This window comes from Meles meles, chromosome 18 (genome assembly GCF_922984935.1).
Source record: "Meles meles chromosome 18, mMelMel3.1 paternal haplotype, whole genome shotgun sequence".
NCBI classification, from domain to species: Eukaryota; Metazoa; Chordata; class Mammalia; order Carnivora; family Mustelidae; genus Meles; species Meles meles.
Genome location: NC_060083.1, coordinates 33,070,552 through 33,092,389, shown reverse-complemented (window position 1 = coordinate 33,092,389; position 21,838 = coordinate 33,070,552). Strand labels below are relative to the sequence as shown.

Below are 21,838 nucleotides of genomic sequence, written 5' to 3'. Positions count from 1 at the left end.
AAAAAAACAAAACCAAAAAACAAAAAACAGCTCATGAAATAATAGCTCAAATATTCCGAATTCACTAAAATCAACAGTGGGGGAGGGAGAAGAAAGAGATGATGTCCCAGTATCAGTTGGAGATCACAGATCCATTTCAGAGGAATGAAAACAGAGGCACCGGCCAGTCCTGGATAATACAAAAAGCTGACCGTGACCTGCTCATGCCCTGACACCCTCGTCTGGGGCAGTAGTTTTTATGTTTGTGTTTCTGGGGATTTCTGACTCCTCCCCAGGGCACCAGGGGGCGTCTAGGAGGCACCCCCTCCAGGATGGGATGGCCAGAGTAGCGAGCGGAGGAACCCAACACCATCTCCTCTGGCTTCTTTTGCAAAACGAGACGTCAGACGAACACAAAGCTGGCCTGACCTCGAGGAGTCTGGGTCGGGCGGTGGCGAGGGAACGTTAAGTGTCACCACTGCCCGCAGAATGGCTGGAGACAGCAAGGGTTTGCCTCTCCAGAGCACCTCGCCCAGAGCCTAGCTTGGGTTACCTGCTCGCCCCTCACACGCAGAGGGGAGCGCGCGTCTGGGCCCGAGCTGAGACCTGCAGCGGACAGCCAGGGCAGGACCCCCGGCTCAGCTGCAGCGCTCCCCTCCTCTCAGACCAGCTGTCTCCCAGGTGGGAACTGGCTTCAGACCAGGCTTTTGTTTCAGAAGATCAATAAAGATGCTTTTGACCTGGGCCAACAGCAGAGAAGAACCACCAAAGAACTCTTCCCAGGATCAAAGGAGGAAAAATTAAAAAAAAAAACCAAAAACACATCTTGGCTACTGTAGGGATCCCTTCCCTACAAAGAGGATCTCCCAAGGAAATGGAAGTCCTTTCACACCTGTCGGAAATTTCCAGGGCTCCAGGCCTGACTCGAGTGCCCCGGAATTCCAGCACGAGGCCAGAGCTATGTTAAATTCCCATATATTCATAGAAGAGGTCTGGGGTCCCCACATCCCCAATGATGACCTCTGTTTAACACCACCAAGAGCCTGATCTGAGCCCCCTCCCCCTCTTAGGAGTGTCCGGAGCAGGCTTCATTTCACCAACGGGAGGCTAAATTCCTCCCACTTTGGATTGGGAATTTACATCCTGACATCAGGATATAAGGAGCTCGGGAAATTCTGGCAGTCCATTCCCTCCTTCCCCTTTGCAGACTGGGGTTATTTTCGCTGCACAGAAATGCTGCAGGAAAATTAGCCCCTTGTGCTTGAGCCCCGTGGGGCATTCCCTCCCTGGCCCTTAAAGTCTCTAGGCCACATCACCTGGTCAAGCCCGACATCTGGAATTCGCTCAAAGGTGGAAAAGAGCAGGGGCTAGAGCGAGCGACAGGCATCTGACACCCATGAGGGCCAGCCCCAGGCATGCAGCCTGTGGCCGGGGATAAACAGGAGTGCTCCTGCTTCCCAGGGATCTGCCAGAAACACTGTGGGCCACAGGTAGTCACCCCAGCAGATGAGCTAGTGTGGTCCCGGTCCCGCCCGTGTGACTACAGGCTATGGAGAGAAAGCCTAGTTGTCCTGTGCTGGCCACCGTGGTCTCCCCACCAGCCAATCCAGGATCTCAGTCCTGGGGAGGAAAGGCTATCACGGAGTCCAGTCATCAGTAGGAGGGCAAGACGACACTCTAGTAGGAGCAAAACCACGACACTCTGTCAACCCAGAGCAGGGTTGCCCTTGCCCCATGGAGTTCCTTGCCCCAAAGCCTAAGCTATAGGAAGAAGGCCTCCCCCAAGCTCTGTGGGTACAGCCAAAGAATGTCTGCCAAGAATGGGAAACGGGAGGGGTTTCCATCCATGAGACCTGGGTCACCTTGACCTTGAATCACAAATGCCACAGAGGCTGATCCAGATCATGGTTCGAAACCTTAGCCTGAAAAGTTTCCTGTTGCATTAAACATTTGAAAACCATCGACGGGGTGTGTGAGGTACGAGGAGAGGAAGGGGAGCAGGGCTATTTTCAAGTAGGGGGAGAGGACACACACCTTCCAGAAACTCTGATCTGGGTGGAGATCTGCCATGGGTAGTTCTCTTAAGGACATAAAATACCCGAAACCCCACACTGGGGGGGGGGGGATGAATAATACTGAAATTCAGTTATTTTGGAATTTTTAAAAAATCAATTGAGTTGAATAGCCCTATGGAAGTGATCAAAACACTAAGATCCGAAGGCTGTTCCAGGCAGCAAAGGAGCTCACGCCACGTCACCTGGGGAAGAGCACGCAGCGGCTGCAGACTCCCTGCAACAGAGAAGGGCGCTCAGGATTTTACCCCTCAGAGCCCCGTCCAGCTGCCAGCAGCTGGAGACCTACCAGAACGAGGAGGAGGTCACCATGCCCTGACAGGCACAAGGACGTGGCCATGCCTCCTGGCCCGTGATGCCTTCACCCCCACCCCTTGCTCTGGCCAGATCTCTCCTCTTACCCCATCCCCCGACCCCCACCTCCCACCATTCCCCACCCCCCAACACTCTCAACCCCTGGGGAATCACAGGAGACCCGCAGAGAGGTCCACCTGCGGCTCCGTCGCCACAAGCTGGGGCCCGCAGAGGCCCGCATCCGTGGCCTGCCTACTTGTAGGAGCAGATGGAGAGCATGGCACCGGCAGAGAACACCCAGAAGGCCGGGTACAGCGCTTCCGTGAAATCCACTTTGAACTTATACATCAGGTGGACCTTGTCGGAGACGGCAAAGAAGATGACGAAGCCATGGTCACAGTTGAGCAGCACGCCGACCCGCGTGGCCTTGGTGGAGGGCAGCGTTTTCTCCACGTTGTTGTGCCACGCAGAGATCTTGGTGTTGAACCACTCCACGCACCACGAGGCGCTGTTGCGGCCGAGCCGGCTCTCGGGGCCCTGGCGCGGCATGCTGCCGTAGCAGACGCCCACCGCGCAGAAGTTGTTCTTCTGCAGCTCCACCTCCCAGTAGTGGGTCCCTTTCTTGTAGCCGTGCAGGCCCAGCACCTGAGAGCAGTACGTGAACCTCTTGGGATGCGGCTGGTAGTTCAGGGGTGATTCGGCCACAGAGGCCACCGTGTAGTTCTCCGACAGCGCCACCTTGTTGTGGGCCGTGTTGTAGTCCAGGCTGAATTTAATGGCATCTAAGAAGGCATGACCCAAGGAATCAGTTACAAGGAGCCCAAAGTGCTCTCACGTATAAACCTTTCCCCAACTGGTAGTACTTATTCATTTATTTTACCCATTCATCTATCCTTCCACCTGTCCATCCATCTACCCACCCATGCATCCATCCACTTACCTACTCACCCACCCTTCCCTCCTTCCTTCCTCCCTTGCACCCATCCAACCATCTCCATCCACCTGACCACCCACCCACCCATCCATCCATCAGTCCATCCATCCATCCATCCCATCCACAGTCCATCCATCCATCCATCCATCCCATCCATCAGTCTATCCATCCATCTATCCATCCTTCCATCCCATCCATCAGTCCATCCATCCATCCATCCATCCCATCCATCAGTCTATCCATCCATCTATCCATCCTTCCATCCCGTCCATCAGTCCATCCATCAGTCCATCCATCCATCTATCCATCCTTCCATCCCATCCATCAGTCCATCCATCCATCCGCCCATCTATCCACCCATGCATCCATTCACCTACCCTTTCATGCACCCTTCCTTCATTTCTTCCTTCCTTCCATCTATCCATCCACCTACCCATTCATCCACCCTTCCTTCCTTCCATCCATCCATCCTTCCATCCACCATCCATCTACCCACCCATCCACCCATATATCCATCCATATACGTATCCATCTGTCCATCATCCATACACACATCCATCCATCATCCATCCATCCATCCATCCATCCATCCATTCTGTCCAAGCAGCCAGACATGTGTCCATCTGTCTTCCATCAATCCAGCCAACTGTCCATCTATCAGTCACCTAGATGGGTGACCATTCATCCATCCAAAGCCATTTACCAAGCACCTGATTCTGGGCAAGACACACAACTCTGACTAGACATGGTACCCGACCTCAGGGCAATACCAGCCCATCAGTGACAACACCGTGAGGCGGCACTCTGCTCAATGGGTGGGCGCATGCTCTAGGGACCAGTAGCTCTACTTGGAGGGTGGGGAGCGCACAGGGGAACATCTCGCAGGTAGGCTGGAATTGGCGCCAAGCAACAGGAAGCTGAGAAATATTAAACAGAAGCAAGCAGCACTGGGTGAGGTCATTCTGGGCAGAGGGGATAGCGAGAACAAAGCCTGGAGTCATAGGGAGGGTGGGCACGTGCTGGGACCAGGGAAGGCTAGGTAACTGGGAGAGAGGCCCTAGCAGGAGAAGGGAGACATGTTGGAGACATACGGCAGAGAGCTAAAGGGTCTAGACTTTACTTGATGGACTACAGGGAGCCAAACACAGAAATTACCTGAATATTCCTGGTTGGGGCACTCACATGGCCTCCCCACCCTTCCAACCACACTTCCAACGGTTCCAAAAGATCCGAAGACTGAGCTCAACTGTGTATTGTCCCCATGCTCAACCTCCTTCCCAGGACACACCCATCTCTGCCCTTCCCCTCCCAGGAGCACCCCCAACCGTGGGAGACAGATTCCCCAGACAGCCCGGCGGAGGGGAAATCCCTAGCTTGGGAACCTGGAAACCAAGACCTGGGGGTTTCACCACGGCCTGCCATTCTCTTGCTGGATGGCTCTGGGCAGGATGTTTTTCCGGGAGGCCTGAGCCACCCCCTACCCCCCACCCCAGGGGGGACAAGATAAACAGAGGAGGGAAAATGTTCTCTCCCGTCCTGCGTTGCTGGAACTCCCTTTCTTTGCTCACGTGGCTACTCTCCAGGAGCCCAGGGCTCCAGAAACCCGCGGTTCAGTGCACCACCAGGGGAGTGGGAACAGCAGGAAGCTCTGGAGAGGCAGGCCCTGAGGAAGTTTCCCCCACCGCCCCCAAGACAGCTCAGCCCACTGCACCTGTAGAGAAAGGGGGGCCAGGGCACCCTCTGCAGCGGGACGTCTCAGATACTGCATCCAAGTGGGTGCAGATGGGAAACAGGAGGAGCCTAGAGCCAGTGCTGAAGGACTGCCAACCGCTTCCAGGCGGTCAAGGGAGGACAGGCTCGCAAAGGTGCTTAAGAAAGGACCAGAGGTGGGCACCTGGGTGGCTCAGTGGGTTAAGCCGCTGCCTTCGGCTCAGGTCATGATCTCAGGGTCCTGGGATCGAGTCCCGCATCGGGCTCTCTGCTCAGCAGCGAGCCTGCTTCCCTCTCTCTCTCTGCCTGCCTCTCTGTCTACTTGTGATCTCTCTCTGTCAAATAAATAAATTTTAAAAATCTTTAAAAAAAAAAAAAAAAGAAAGGACCAGAGGTGCAGGTGGTGCCCAGGGGAGCCCAGGGACTGTTCCCTTAGAGGAGGACTGATGCGGCTGAGAGGTCCAGCACACTGAAGGCTGAAAGGCGTCCTTGACGTTTAGCTGCATGGGCGCTGCTGCTATCCTCGGCCAGAGCTGGCCTGCTGGAGGACAGGGACAGAGGCCAGACTCGCGGCTCTTGCCCCCCGACAGCCCCGGGAAAGCTCGGGGCAGCAGCTGGACGGGGTCAAGGCCCCAGGGGGTTCTGACACACAGCCACAGCAACGTGGCTCTATTTTTCCAACTTCCCTCAGAAGGATCATGGAGGAAAGGCGATGACCCCCCAGCTTTCTGGGCCTGTCCCCAGCAGCCTGACCTTGCAGCCCTGGCCTGGGGCCCAGGAATCTGTACTTTCCCCCAGTATTCAGGTGAAAGGGAGGCTGTCTGCATTGGCGTTGTATTGTATTATTTGTTTTGCTTTTGCTTTTGCGATGAGGGGAATTTAAACACGCTGTTGCGGGCGGGGAGGGTGGGCAGGCGCCAGGAGAACTGGTGACGGTGACGTGACGGTGTGGAAGGCCTGACTGAGAGCGTGAGCGCTGACAGAGCAGGAGGAGCCAGACTGGCTGTGGGGAGGAGGGCAGCGGGCAGCAAGTGGAGACACAGGAGAGATGGCAGCAACGAGAGGCCGAGGGAAGCGGAGGAGGGTAGGCGAGACAGGGAGAAGACCGGTTATGGCAAGCTGGAAGCCTCTGGAATGGCAGGGGAGCTGAGGAGAAATCTGGAGTGGGGGTGCTGGCAGTGGGCCCCCAGAGATGCCCGAGGCATGGACTGGGCAACAGGTGCAGGCCCAGAGAAAGGGGTGAGCTGAGCTGCTGGTGGCGGGGCGGGGGCGCATGCTGAAAGGGGAGCGAGCAAGGCTGTGGCAAAGTGGAGGACAGGCCAGTGGCTAACAAGGGGAAGGGGGACCCAAGCTGGACGTCCAGACAGAGGCGAGGGCAGAGACGTGAGCAGAGCTGCACAGAAGAGCCTGACAGCCAACGGGACTGCTCCTTAGAGCCGACGCTACTCACACTCCAGGAGCTCGGGCCTAGACTTGGCCAAGAAGGTCTCCAGCACCTTGGCCTTGACGGCCGCCGCATTGGGCTGTGCAGTGGGGGCTTTGCCTACACCTGGGTGAGGACACGGAGAACCGTTTTCAGAACAAACTCAGAGTGGACACCCCACACTGCCCCCAGCCCAAAGGACTCACCCTCCAGGTTGGCCCAGGACTTAGGAATTAGGACTCACCCTCTAGATCCAGGAACTCTCCCTGGGCTCCGAAGGTGGGCATCTTGGTGGCTGAGGCTCCAAAGGTGGGCATCTTGGAGGCTGAGGCGGAGGCTGGGGATGAACAGGAGGAGGAGAAACATGAATTGGACACATGATACGGTGGCCAGATGGCCCGTCCTCCCTTCTACACTGATCTTCAAGAACTACTTCCACACACACACCTGGACAGCCGGAGCGACACAGCCGAGTCCAGACAGGGCTGCACTCATCACTCGTCTCGCTCACGGGCACTCGTGCTCACCCCCAACCTCAGACCCGCCCGCCACCACAGAGCGGAATCAGAGAACCCCGACCGGAGAGGTCAGCCTTTGCTGCCAGCAGTCGGTTCCACACTTGGGCGATCCCAAGAAACAATAAGAGGCACCAACGTGGAACTTACGAGGTTTCTTGGGTTTCTTTTCTTCTTCTGAAAAAGAAAATTTTCCAAATTGATATTGTGAAGCACAGCACAGTGACACTTTCAAAAACACCATAACAGGGGCGCCTGGGTGGCTCAGTGGTTAAGCAACTGCCTTCAGCTCAGGTCATGATCCCTGGGGTCCTGGGGTGGAGCCCCATGTAAGGCTCCCCATGTCAGCGGGGAGCCTGCTTCTCCATCTCCCTCTGCCCCTCCCTCTGCTCATGCTCTTGTGCTCTCCTGCGCATGCTCTCTCAAATACATAAGTAAAATCTTTTTTAAAAGCCGCCATTATAATAATCATTTGCATGAATGTGACCCATACAAATAGAGCTAGGATGTTTTCCCTGGAAACAAGCGAATGAATCTGTGGTGACAGAACCTGCATCAGTGGTTTTGGGGGCTGGGACTGACAAGGAGGAGCATGAAGGAATTTTCTGGGGTAATTAACTCTTTAACTTGATTTGGGTAACAGTAACACACACAAGCCTGTCAAAATTATCAAAGTGCACATTTAAGATCTGCACATTGTACTGTAGATAAATTATATTTCTATAAAGAAAAAAATACTCCAACCACACCCCCCCCCCCCAAAAAAAGGGAATCAGCAAAGAAATGTGCTTGCCAAATTATCACAACAGTCTTTAAAAAATTCTCTGGAGCGTGCACCTGTGAAAACTGGATGCACACTCTTGGATCCCACCCAGGACCCTGCTGACTCTGACAATCCGGGGCTGGGGCCCAGCGACCCGTGTTTTACACACTCCTGGTGGGTCTGAAACATATTCAAGTCTACGTGACCTAGATTTCAGGTTCCCTCCACCACCACCCCCTCCCCGTGAGAAGGGGTGCTGTGGATCTTATCCCTGCCCGCGGACAAACCTTGCTCTTTCCTATCATCCTCTACTTCCCCGCCAGCCCCCACTCAGCCCCACAGGACACCCCCACCACCACCGCTGCTCTCCCTTCCTCCCACTTCCGAGTCCTCTGTCCGGATGCTGTCTTCACTCTGCCCCCATCTGCCTCCTGCCCCGCCCACTCCCGCAGGATGAGCCTCTCGGGAGGACCCTAGGCTCAACCCCGGCCTAGGGCACAGCCCCCTCCCTGTCCCTCATGGCTGTCCTAAGTCTCATCTACGCTGTGACATCCGTCCACTCCTCCCCTGCCTGTTGTCCTGTCTCAGCCCGCATCCCCAGTTCACTCCTGCTAAGAGCAGCGCTTGTGATCCGGGGCAGCTCTGGGGGAGAGGGGCGGGGGGGTGATCTGCGGACATGGGTGCCCAGAGCCTGTTCGCTGACTTTTCCTTTCACTGATCACACCAGGTGCCCGTCCACATCTGCTCGCTAAGCTGGGGGCCACCTGCTCCAGCCACACCAGGCACCTCTGCCCCTGGCTCTGTACTCCGTTCGGAGACCCATACCACACATCTGTCTGCCAAAGGCAGCCTAAACTCTAAAACCAAGCAGCAGCAGCACAGACCCAGAGTTCCCGCGGCTCCCAGGGGCAGCCCTCCTCGGGGAACGCTGACTTTTCAGGGAAGTGATGACAGGCACAGGTCGGGAAGTGCTCTGAGAGCAGCAGCACAGGATGACTCCGGAGGGAACCGCTCGGAACTCCCTCGGAACTCCCTTCCGGGTGAGGGGGGGAGCCACTGCTCCTCGGGACCCGCGTCAGGCTCCTCCAGGGGGCGCTCTGCCCAAGGGCCAAAACTTGGGTGTCAGCAACTATTTCTCAAAACAAACAGGTGCTGGTAACCTTGCTGGCTCAGGCCGCTGCATAGCCGGTCCTGCTGAGCACCCCAGGGGAGTCCCCGCAACAGCCCCTCTAGCCAGACTCCTTTGCAGAGGCATTCGCCTCGCCCCTCCCCCGCCCCCGGCCATTTGGGACGGGCTGACAGGAGCCCTAGAACAGCAGCAGGGTTACTTACTAGGGGGCTTTTTCGCAGAGTGGGTAGGTTTGTGCGTGGGTGCTGGGCCATGCTCTCCGGGGTTCCCTGTGCCAAAGAAGAAGGGGTTAGTTCTTCCAAAGCAACCTTAGCTTTGGGGCCAGCTTTGCCAGGGGCAGGCGGAGAGAGGGTTTACAAAGGTGATCTCCACTGACCTTCCCTACCCAATCCTTTACAAGAGCTAGAAACAAGGGCACAAAAAGGGTTTGGTGTGCCCCTCTTTTCTCTGGCTGAAAATGTAGCTGGAGTCAATGTTTTCTCTGTCAGCGCCCTGCTCCATGACCTCTGGAGCCTCTCTTGAGGTTCTGGATCTTCTGGTGTCAGTGGGGACAAGCCCTTTGCTTGTGGCAAAGAGGCCAAGAGACCTCATTCCTCACCCCCTGGTTTTTCCATCACCCTGCCCCAGACCAGCAATTACTGATGGAGCAGGAAAACAAATATATGCATGGCCAGCTCGTCAACAGCCATCCCCCTCTGCACACAGCACGCCATGCCAGTTTGAGAGGCCCTTCCGCAAGGACGCTCAGCTCTCCAAGTCCCACCCCTGGGATTACACTGGAAGATTCGCTATGTGCCAGGCTCTGTGCTAGGCACTGGGGAGAGAGAGTTGGATGAGCAACAGACCAAGCCCCTGCCCTCAGAGAGACTGTAATCTAGTGGGGGAAGAACAAAATGACAGATGTGCAAAGGCTCCTGTGCAAAGGGATCATAAGGATCCTGGGACCTAGTCTGAGGAGTGGGAGTGGTGGTGACAGGGGAGGTTGACTGAGAAATACAGTATTTCAACTGATCTCTGAAGGGTGAGAGGAGTGAACTGGTGAAGATGGTGGAGCCTGAGCCTTCTGGGCAGTGGGAAGGGCACATACAAAGGCCCTGTGGCAGGAAGCTTGGCATATGCAAGGAAGAGCATGCACAGAGATGTGTGGGAGGAGGGGGCGCTTCAGGGCTGGTGAAACGGACAGGGCCTGACTAGGGAGGGGCCTGGGGAATAGTGTCAACAGTATGGTCTGAAATCCAAAAACAATGGAAATTCTCTGAACAGGGTGAGGGGAGAAGGTCCCAGGAGATCAGATTTGCACCCTGAAAAGCTCTCTCTGGCTGCAGCAGGAGTGGATGCAGAAGGACTTTCTAGAAAGTGGGCACAGGTGGGGGCAACAGAAAGCAGGCAGGTGTTGGCTGGCAGGGGGGCCAGTGGACTGAGTCAGGAGAAATTTAAGAAGTAAAATCTGGTCCTAGGTTAGATACAAGGGGCAAAGAAAGGGGGTGTCAGAGGGGAATGCCAGGTTTCTCTGACCCCAAAACTAGCCATTCCCCACCAAAGACACTGATAACCCAGAGTCCATCTGAAAGCCACCTGAGCCAGCCTTTCGATCACATCCAAGAACAGCCTGTCCAGAAAGTCCCATCGTTAACATCTAGGTGCTCAGAAATGTTTTCAGAAGGATAGCTACGACTCAAGATGTTTCCCCACGACCTCCCCGATGGAGGGCAGATGCAACTCAAGCCCCAGTGCTGTGGACCGAGACCCTCCCCCACCCCTAAACCCCAAGGGGACAACCCCCATCTCAGGGGTCCCAGGAGGGGAGCACAAGGACTGCTAATGGTTACCTGAGCCGGTGGGTTCCTCGGGCTTCCTGTCCTGGGACTGCCTGATATACCGCTTCAGCTCGTCTTTGAGGTCTGAGGTGCCCTGACAGACGCCCCTTATCAGCTCCTGATTCAGCTCCACCTTGGGGACGTAGACCGGCTTTGTGGACACTCCTTGCAGCTTTAGCCCTTTCTGAAACAGGCCAGAGCGTTAGTTCGGGCAGCTCCAGGGAAGCCAGGGCCCGGGCTCAGGCCTCATGAACCCCAGGAGGACCTTCCGTGTGCCCACGTGTGCTCAAGTGACAGGCCAGAGATTGCTGGGGGCGAACGGGCCACTTTCAGTCACAGCTCTCTGGACCTGGAAAGGCCCTCAGAGGCCACTCACCTAGCAACGGAGAAACTGATGTCAAGAAATAACACGTATGAAAGGAAGAAAGAAAGAGAAAGGAAGAAAGAAAAAGAAAAAAAAAAAAAGGAAACAATAAGCATTCTGCCAGGAACTCTGCCAGTTAGTGGCAAGGACAAAGTTGGGACACAAATCTCTGACCCCCGCGGATAATGCTCTTCCGCTCCTCCCTCGGTGGCCAGACAGGAGCCTCAGGCCTGTCTGCAGCCCTCCAGGACCAGCTCTGAACCCATGTTCTAAAACTGGACGGGGACACCTCAAGGGGCAAAGGGTTCAGCCAGGGCACACTTTGAGATAAAATCGGGTCATACAGCATCAAGAGGCCCAAGGTAGGGACTTAGAATCCTTCTCAGAAAGCTCTGAGCAGCCAGGCCAACAAAGAGGAAGGAATTCTGAGATGAAAGTCAATGGGACCCAATCCAGGCATAGAAAGAAGTCCATGCCGGGAGAGGAGAAGGTTCCCGGCCACTCCTGTACTCTCGCCAAGACCAAAATAAGGACTCCGGTACTCTAAGATGTCATCGCCCCATCGATGGGGCTCGGGGAACACCCGCTGTGTGCCAGGAGAACGGGGCGGTAGTAAGGGATGGGTCTTCCTGAAGGAGCGGCAATCCGAACACACAACAAGCAGCTCGAAAACCAGGCCACTGAGTGCTACAGCAGTGTGACCTGCTCGGTCACCAGTGACGGCAGAGCAACGGGATCCAAGGACGATGGGGGGAAGCTGGAGTGGCCCAGGAGAAAGGGCAGGATTTACGAGGCAGAGAGGGTCCGGCACGGCATTCCCATCCAATGCCCAGGGTGTCTGGGGAATGGTGGGTGCCCTGTTGTGGATACAGCATGGGCGGGGCAGGGACTAGCAAGAGAGGAGGCTGCTGACAAGGACAGGGCCTGGTCACCCAGGTCCTTTAGAAAGACACTTCCAGGGTCCATGGGGAGGAGAAATGGAGGGAAGGGGACAGAGGCATTTGCAGTCGGCAACACTCTAAGATGGCCCCCCAAGATGCCTGCCTGGTCCAGGGGTGAGTACCCTGTATGATCTCCTCCCCCCGAGTATGGGCAGGACCGTGAATACGGTAGGCTAGCACTCCCGTGACTCAGCTCCCTTATACGGGAAAACTCCAGGAATGCTACAGATGTAATGAAGATCCAAAAATCTGCTGGTTTTGAGTCCGTCAGAAAGGCGAGTATCCTGGTGGGCCTGATTTACCAGGGAGGAGCCATTGAAAGGGACCAGGCTTGTAAGAGGGAATGAAATCTTGCCATTTCCAACAGCATGGACGGATCTGGAGAGTAGCATGCTAAGCAACGTAAGTCAGAGAAAGGCAAATACCACACGATTTCACTCACTTTGGCAATTTAACAAACAAAACAATGAGCAAAGGGGAAAGAGAGCCAGCGAGAGAGACAAAGCCAAGAAAGAGACTCTTAACTTTAGAGAACAGTCTGGTAGTTACCAGAGGGGCATGGCGGGATGGGGGAACAATGTGATGGGCATTGAAAGTACACTTATCATGATGAACACCGAGTATACAGAATTGTGGAATCTGAATCTGGGGTACACCTGAAACCAATAAAACACTGCACGTTAACTAGATACTGGAATTAAAATGTTAAAAAAAGGGAGGGGGCCTGGACGGCTCAGTTGGAGGAGCACGTGACTCTTGATCTCGGGGTCCTGAGTTCAAGCCCCACATTGGGAGTGCAGCCTACTTAATTAAAATTTATTTTACAAAGGAGAAAGAGGGGCACTTGGGTGGCTCAGTGGGTTAAAGCCTCTGCCTTCGGCTCAGGTCATGATCCCAGGGTCCTGGGATTGAGCCCCACATTGGACTCTCTGCTTGGCAGGAAACCTGATTTCCCCCTCTCCCTGTCTGCCTGCCTCTCTGCCTACGTGTGATCTCTGTCTGTCAAATAAATAAATAAAATCTAAAAATAAATAAATAAATAAATAAAAAGGAGAAAGAGAAGGCCAATAATCTAAGTAATCTACACAGGAAAAAAATAAAAAATAAAAAGGGACCAGGCTTTCCTGGAGGGAGAACTTCTCCGCCTGCTTTGAAGAAGTAGCTGGCAAGCGGAGAGAGGGCCACCCTGCCAAGGAGCCGAGAGCAGACCTGAGCCGAGAGCAGACCTCCGCCGACAGCCGACCTCCGTGGACAGCCAGCGGGAGAGCAGGCCCTGGGGCCTGCACCACAGGAACCAAATTCCACCAACAACCGCGTGAGCTTGGAAGACAGCCCGTGGCTCCAAAAGGAATGCAGCCCAACCAAGCCTCAGAAGGCAAGCCCTTAAGCCATTCCCCGACCCTGAGTCTCGGAAGGGGTGAGGTAACAAATAAAATCCTCTTCCAAACCATGAAGTTTGCGGTAAGCTGTCACAGAGCACAGCAAACGGACACTGCGTGAGTCTCGGGACAGCTCCCAGGGACCCCGTCCAGCCCCATCTCCCAGCGGCCCCACTGCACCTGCCGTCACCAGCGTCATGGCGCGCAGGAAGCGCGTTCAACAGTCTTCACTGAGACCTACCTCCAGAAACTCGAACTCGTCTCCCTTGGTCAGGGCAAGTTCAACCTCCTCCTTCAGATTCTGGATCTCACTCTTCTTCTTGAGAAGGATCTGGTAGATGTTATCGAACTTGGTATTGACCCTCTTCTCCTCTTCCTTTATCTTCCGTGTGGAGGTGGCCTCTGCAGCGTCGATGAGCGCCTTGATTTCCATGTACTCCTGTCTCAGCTGCTCCATCCTCCGATTTGTAGCCTCCTAACAGGGCCAAGACACAGCGGACAGCCCAGAAAGTTAAGCCCACGGTACCAAGTGTTGGTGAGATGTGGAGCACCAGAAACTCTTTCCTGTGCTTCGTGGGAGGCCAAATGGGCACAACTGCTTTGCACGGGACTTTGGCAAAGTCTAATGAATCTGAAGATTCTCCTGCCCAACCCATGCTATAGCCTCTAGAAAAACACTCAGATCCCTCCCTGCCCCAGAGACAGACCCAAGAACGCTCCTAAGCAGCACTGCTTGCATTAGCAGAACCCTGGGAACAACCAAACATCTATCAGTAAGATACAAATCTTCAAATTATTCATAGGATAGGATATTAAATAGTAATGAAAACTAATGAACTAGGGCAAGGCACGGACAAATTTCCACAAGGGAAAAAACAACGTGCAGAAGACAACTCGGGCATGTTGTTTTTTATGTAGAGCTTAGGAACAAAGAGAATGGCTTCCTCTTAGGAAGAGAACACCCCCGGGGTTTCCCTGGGCACATGGCTACCCCGCCACAGACGACATCCCCAGCCACCCCTGCAGCTAGACACGGCCACGGCACTAAGCTGCTCCCAGTGCAGCATGAGCACACACTTTTCTCCCCTGTCCCCTTTTCCGCAGGCTCAAACAAAGACGTCATGGTGACCCAGCTCCAACCAGAGGTGAGAAACCCCCTGCAGTACAGGGTAGTAAGAAAAGACTCTGAATCCTGCACGATCACGGAACGGAGACACCCCCGCTAGTCCGGGCGGCTCACATCTGGCACTGAGCTGCCAAACGGAGCCAAAGAAACTTCTATTTTATTTAAGACTCTGAATTTGGTGGTTGTGGTGGTGGTGAGGGGTAATCTCTGTCAACAGTTTAGCCGGCCCCCTCCAAACAGTACACATGCTTTCCCGTACATGCCTTCACCTAAGCCACCGTCGGGGAAAAGCTGTGACTCCATTGTGCAGCTGGAAAAACTGAGGCTCAGAGATCTGCCCACAGCAGGCAAGCATCACAGGCTATTTTGTAACACAGCTGGTATTCTAACTCAGAACTTATCTAATAACACCACAGCTGCCACAATAAAACCAGATGCTACGGCTCTAGAGCAGGATATTTAAAACTCAAATCTTCTTTCAATATATTCCTTCAGGGGCGCCCAGCTGGCTCAGTCAGAAGAGCATGTGACTCTTGATCTTGGGGTCATGAGTTCAAGGCCCACAGTGGGTATAGAGATTACTTAAATAAACCTAAAAAAAACACAAAAAGCCTTAAAACATATATAGATATTATATGTAATATAATATCATTTTATTATATATTATATATATTTTTTACTTATATATATAAAATATATATGTATTCTTTTAATATATAATATTGAAAACCTTACAAAACATAAAAACTAGACCCCCAAAAATCTCTCATTCTACCCATCCAATGCTTGTGCTACCCTTCTGCTACTATACTTCCTTTCAGTCTCTTTTCCTACACTTCCTGTAATGGGTTGAACGATGACCCTCCCCACAAAGATATGTGCAGATTTCAGAACCTGAGAAGATGAGGTGACTTGGCAAAAGTCTTTGCAGAAGTAATAAGGTAGGAATCTTGAGATGAGATTATCCTGGGCCACCCGGATGGGCCCCAAATCCAATGACAGAGGTCCTTGCTAGTGACAGAAGAAAAGACACAGAGGAAAGAGGAGGCTATATGAAGACAGAGGCCGGGGCTGGAGCAGCACCAGCCACAAGACCAGGAACGCCTGAGCCTCCGGAAGCTGGAAGAGCCAAGGAAGGAGTCTTCCCTTGAACCAGGAGGTGCAGCCCTGACTGATTCTGAACTTCTGGCCTCCAGGACTGTGAGGGAACACATTTCTGTCTCTGTAAGCTGAGCTGGGGGTAACTGGTTAGGATAGCTTTAGAAAACTAACACACTTGCTGTTTATAAATAGAACTCTAGTGGGTATACACTTTTGTTTCCTGTTTTTTTCCCATTTGAATCATAACCACTTTTTAGATCAGTACTTTTTGTCCTCACAATCTTTTTTTTTTTAAGTAAGCTCTATGCCCAATGTGAGGCTCGAACTCACAACCTCAAGATCAAGAGTCACATGCTCTACCAACGGAGCCAGTCAGGCGCTCCTCTATTACTACTTCATGGTCCTAATTTTTTTTTAAATTTCCCTCTATGTCTTTTTTTTTAAGATTTTATTTATTTATTTGACAGAGATCACAAGTACGCAGAGAGGCAGGCACAGAGAGAGGGGGAAGCAGGCTCCCTGCTGAGCAGAGAGCCCGATGTGGGGCTCAATCCCAGGACCCTGAGATCGGGACCTGAGGTGAACGCAGAGGCTTAATCCACTGAGCCACCCATGTGCCCCTATGGCCCTAATTTTTAATGATTGCCCCAGTCCTCCCCACACCAAGGTCAGAGCTCATGGACTCAGTTTAGGTCAACAAAGAATCTTTCCTGGGGACACAGCTCTCTGGATGTCTTGACTGGTGGAGGTCTCTTCCTGACTCCGTGAGGGAAACCAACCCAAGCCTAGGGTGGATGTCAGCCGCAGAGCCCCATCACTCACCCGTACATCATGCTGCCGGGCTCTAACGTCCTCCAGCGCCCTCGAGGCCCCGTTGATCTGACTGTAGATGACGGTCAGCTTATGCTTCAGCTTGGTCTGCAGCAAAAACAACCAGCATGAGCAATCACTAGAGCCCAGCCCCCAACACCAGGGACAGCCCTGGCATCTATTCCACAGGTGCTTCTGCCACCCTGAGTCTTGCCTGCCTACAGCTATTGGAAGCATTCTCATATTTATGGCCTCCCTTCAAACTTCTAGAGCAACAGTACAAGAAAGAAGTTATGAGCACAGGCTTTGGAGACAGACCGACTAGAGTGCCAGCCCCTGTTGCCAGCTATCCCAACACCTCTCACCTGTGCCCTCGGCCAAGAAAGAGATACAAATGTTTCCACCTCCCAGGGCCAGTAGCATAATTAACTGAAACAACGTATGAACTCAGCACAGTGCCGGGATTTTAGTAAGGGCAAACCAAACATCCGCTTCTATTATCAGGAGCTTCTTCATTAACACCCATTTTTCAGACAATGAAACAGAGGCAAGGAGGCCAGCAAGGGGGCTGAGCTCACACAGAGCCAAGAACAAGCTGGAATGGTTGCTTCAGGGATGGCAGATGAGGTCTTTGGAGCCAGCTCTCCCACTGCAAACAACAAGAAAAGCAAAAACTGCTGGGAAGAAAAATCTGCTCACTGGCCATCGGAGAGCTAAGTAAGTAGGGAAGGATGACGGAGCCCAGAGCTGGGAGAAGGCCATCCAGAGAGATAAGCCTGGCATCTGGGGCTGCTCTCCCAGAACCATCTGCCAATTCCAGAAGACAGCTGGAAGAGTCACTGTCAGCCTCGGGGAAGCAGGGGGACAAGAGTCAGGGTCCAAGGCTCATTTTTTGGCTCCAAAGGGTAGGGACCTCCACAGGCTACACACTAGGAATAAGGATGAACAAGTGGTAGCCCAGCCCCCCCATCAGCAAAATTCCTGAAACGGAACTAAGGTGACTCAGAATTGTTAAGTCCCTAGTCACCTCCAGGAACCAAGGTCAATTACGCATGAAGGGAGACAGTATCATCCACGCCTCTTAGTATTTCTATAAATTTTCAGAATCCGTATCAGGAGCATCCCCCCTCCCTGCGACATGCTGGGGCACAGAAACGGGGAGGGGAAAAAACCCAGCCCCAGAATAAGAGCAGCTAGCGTTTCTTACATACGCACGGCAAGCCAGGCCCCGTGCTAGTGCTTTACAGGTGTTAACTGATTGAAAGCTAAAAACAACACTGTAAGGTGCGAGTTACCCATCCTTTCGAAGAATGGACTCACATCACTATTAACTGGTGTTACAAGGTCCCGGTGTTATTACAATTAAAGCACTGAGGACACAGGAAATGTCCAGGAAAAAACACTTACTTCCCCTAAAGAGCCGGCTCAATACCCTCCAGCCTGCCCCCTCCACTTTCCTGCCTCTCCCACTCCACTAGAGATATTCAGGTCTAAACCTGACCTTGAACCTGGATTTGAACAACCCAGTGACAGTCACCTATAACGGCTGGAAGCAGAGATCAAGGTCACACTAACTTGACCCTGAAAGTCCAAGTTACTGACAGTGTTTCAGATTCAACCTCTGTGACAATGCCCTTTGACCTGGCCTCTAACAGTGGCCAAGATAAACTGGGCCATGGGCGGAAGGCCGGGCCAAGGCAGATCCGGACTCACAGGTCTCAGAGCTGGAAGAGAACTCAGAAAACCCGGGGACTGCCAGCTGTTCCACCTCCAACAGCTGCTCTCAGCAGTGCACCCCAAAACTCTATGTTTGGTTAAAATTCTATCCACCATGAATGAGATGCATATATGACAGTCCCCTGATGGCAGAGAGAGGGGCCTATATGATTCCACACAAAGGAAAGTCGCCCAAGAACTTCAAGAGAGACAACAGTCCCCTCACTGAGGGGAGAGAACTTTCTGAAGTGGAGGGTCTATTCGCAGACTGAGGACCTGAGTTCTCCATAAGGATGTGGGAGGCTCCAAAGTTCCGAGTCCACCCCGCACCGCTGACCAAGCCAAGCCAGCCGCCCAGGGCTGGGGTACTTCCCAGACAGGGCTGGCTCTGTCCCAGTAGGGAGCAGCAGCAGCACTAGAGGGGGAGGCTGACCAAGGGACTTGGCAAGCCAGGACAATGGTGAGGAGCAGGGAGGTGGCAAGGTCAGGCCTGTTACAAGGATTACAAAGCCAAGCCTGTGCGACAAACAAGTACGCTGGGTGCGGACTCCAGCCCCAGGCCCCAGGCTGAGAGTGAGCATAGCTCCAGGCCAGGCTAAGAAGAACCCTCCCGCCCCTACTTGCCTTCTGCCTCCATGGATAAGAACTTCTAGAAGAGCCTTTCGGCAGGAGCCGGCCACCTTGGTCCTCAGGGACAGGCCCATGCACCCCGAGGCAGCTCTCTTCCACCCCAGCCGCTCAGAAATTATACCTATAGTGCTTAGCGCTTACCCACAAGGAAGGAGAGTCAGAATTCAAACCCAGGGCTCAACTCCTGGCCCAGGTGGAAGTCAACCAGCCATCTGACTCCAGGACCGGCCTATGAAGCTCTTCCCACATTCATCCAAGCTCATCGCCCTGGAGTCTCCTGACCACCCTTGCAGACCGGGAGAGAATGCTATGAACCCCATTTTACAGGTGAGGAAGCTGAGGCTCGGAGAAGGGCAGTGACTGCCCTAAACCACAGCTGATATGGGGCAGAGCCAGGCTCCTGGCTCGAAAGGCTTGGCAGGTTCTTTAGGGCGGCGGGTGGGATGCAGGTGGCCGAGCTTGCCAGGGTTGTGCCTCAGAGGTCAACTCTCAGACACTGCCTTGAGGTCTGGCCTCTGAGACTCGGGGACGAAGTTCTGAGGGACCCAGCTCAGACAGAGAAGCAGCAGATTGGGCCTGGGAAGGGCTATGGCTGCTCAGGACCAGGGCCTGCACCCTGGTCCTGCGCCACCGCAAACCTCGGCCACAGGACAACAGGACAGTCCTTGTTCTTCACGACAGGGCCTCGAGAATTAGAAGCAATCAGGCCATGCTCTGGAGCTCAGGCTGATATAAAAAAGGTGGTCCAGTGACACCTTTACAGCATCTGCCTTGAGTCCACAAGGGAAGTGATGATCTCCCCCAAACCACTAAAATCATCACAGACCTGGAAGTCTCCTCAGGGAGCCACCTGGTCCCACCTCCTCACTTCACTGATGAAGACTCGGGCCCAGGGGCCAAAGCTGTGCCGGAAGTCACACCGCAGGGGTGGAGGGCACTGCCACCATGCAAGAGTCTGGCTTTGCCTGTGGGTAGCACCCGGAGCTATCTGGCACCTGGCCCACCCTTCTGCTCATAATGACCCTCCCGGCTCACTGGAACTCTCTGGCTCACCCCAACTTTTTGTTCGTGTGACCTCAAGCCTCCAGGAATATCCCATGCTCCATGAATGCAGGTATCAGGCTGGTCATGGAGACAAGCAGCAAACTGTAGAGTCCAACCAGCCGGGCTCCCGGTGCCTGCTTGGCCACTTACTGGGGTAGCTCACCCTAAATTAACTTCTCCGGACCTCCATTTCCTCAACAGTACCATGGACCGAATAATATTCACCTCTGGGATGCTGCCAAGATTCCACGAGGGAACCGAGGGAGCCTCCAGGGCTCATATCCGATGTGGGAAACCCTCTACAGGCTTAAGCCAAACAACCTCAGCTGTCCTCAGTGGTCCGCTCTGTAAGACCGGGAGGAGGGGGAAGACGGTGGGCCACGGATGACTGAGGAGGGCTCTATGATCTCCTTGCCCCTTTGCACTCTGACATCAGGGACGCCCCTGCCCTGGTTCTCGGGCCCGGCAAGACCCATCCTCCTGCCCCCGGTGAACCGCGGTGGACCACGATGCCCACAGTGGCTCTCACCGCACCGCCCAGCAGGCCCAGGCTGCCGCCCTGTGCCCTCGCCCGCCACCCTCTACCTCCAGGTCGGCGCTGGCTTGGCTCAGGGGCACAGGCGAGCAGGCCTTGTGCTCCACTAGGCAGATGTGGCAGATGCACCCGTCGTGCTGGGGGCAGAATAAGTCCCGCAGCCGGTTGTGCCGGGGGCACTTGCGGCGCATCAGGTCCTGGACTGGGGGCTGCAGCTGGTGGTCCCGGAAGGCGGGGCTGTCCAGGTGCGGCTGCAGGTGCTCCCGGCAGAAGGAGGCTATGCACACCAGGCACGTCTTGACGGCGGCCTCCTTCAGGCAGTGGTCGCAGGCCACCGGGCCCGCCGGGCTGGGCGCGGCGGCGCGGGTGGGCAGCTTCCAGTCGTGGGGGGGCGGGGGCGTCGCCCGGGCCTCCTCGGCCTGCAGGAACTGCTCCACCACCGCGCACAAAACCGTGTTCTTGCGCAGCTGCGGCCGCGCGTGGTAGGTGGCGCGGCAATGCGGGCACAGATACGGCGGGCCCTGGACGGCCCACGTCTCGTCCAGGCACGAGCCGCAGAAGTTGTGGCCGCAGGGCGTGGTGACCGGCTCCTTGAAAGGCTCCAGGCAGACGGAGCAGGACAGCTCCTCCGCCAGGGGTACCAGCTCCGCCATGGCGCTCCTGGGGACTGGACGGGACGCGCTGGAACTGCGGCCGAGACTGCCACACACGACCGCCTGAGGCCCGCGAGGAAACGAAACTGAGCGGCGGGAGGGGCGGGCCCCGCGGGCCTCCAGGAAGTCACGTGGGGGCGGGGCGGGCCGCGCGGGGTCCCGGGGTGCGTGGGTCGTGGCGCTGGCGGAGCCGGGCGGCCGCGCTAGGAGCCCCGACGGCTCCGCCGAGTGGGCGCGGGCGCCGGGCTCGGGGTCTCAGTTCGTCCCCACGAGCTGCAGCGGTTTCTGTCCGCGCTCCCCTAACCCCCGGGCGGAGGTTTCTGTCCGCGCTCCCCTACCCCCCCCCCCCCCGGGCGGAGGAGGAAACCTGCGCGGCAGTGGGGAGCCCCGGCCGGGGTGGCGCTCCTGCCCCAGCGCACCTGCAGCTGGTGCCTTCTGCGGAGAACTCACCGGGACCCGCGCTGCCCCCTCCGCGCCCTCCCGGGGAGAGTGTCTATCCGTCCTGGCATTGAAGACCTAGGTGTAGAACCGAGAAGCTGCCCCTCCTCGCCCCGTTTATAAGCCCTTCCTTCTGTCCCCCGATTGGGCTCTGGCTCATGGGGATATGGTCCCTGAAGGCCGGAGCTCCTTGGCACACAAAAAGCTGGCGATTTCTTTCCATATCAACCAGTAGAACATGCAGTTTTGTGTTTAAATTCCGTTCTACTTTACTGGGCTTTGCAGATATCCTAGGGGTTTTGTTGTTGTTTGTTTTGTTTAAGATTTTATTTATTTATTTGACACAGAGAGGGTTATCACAAGCAGGCTGGGGGGGGGGGGGAGCAGGCCCCCCGCCGAGCAGAGAGCCCTACGTGAGGCTCTATCCCTGGACCCTGAGATCATGACCTGAGCTGAAGGCAGAGG

The 21,838-nt window shown here is 54.9% G+C and overlaps 1 protein-coding gene across 2 annotated transcripts; it reads right to left on the bottom strand.

The window, feature by feature from the left end:
- Positions 1-27: 27 nt before the first annotated feature.
- On the bottom strand, positions 28-21,100 carry TRIM25 (tripartite motif containing 25). Of its 2 annotated transcripts, none has more exons than XR_006815920.1 (10): positions 20,333-21,025; positions 16,370-16,465; positions 13,562-13,795; positions 10,649-10,820; positions 9,023-9,088; positions 7,078-7,104; positions 6,657-6,749; positions 6,440-6,538; positions 2,543-3,127; positions 28-2,268 (listed from the first exon to the last, which is right to left on the bottom strand). XR_006815920.1 is itself a non-coding variant. In XM_045984896.1 (10 exons), the coding sequence occupies exons 1-10, from the start codon at positions 20,933-20,935 to the stop codon at positions 2,223-2,225; spliced, it is 1,962 nt and encodes a 653-aa protein (XP_045840852.1). In that variant the 5' UTR covers positions 20,936-21,100; the 3' UTR covers positions 28-2,222. The 2 variants fall into 2 exon arrangements, 1 of the variants encoding a protein (XP_045840852.1); XM_045984896.1 differs by having other exon boundaries at positions 2,602-3,127; positions 20,333-21,100.
- Positions 21,101-21,838: the final 738 nt, after the last annotated feature.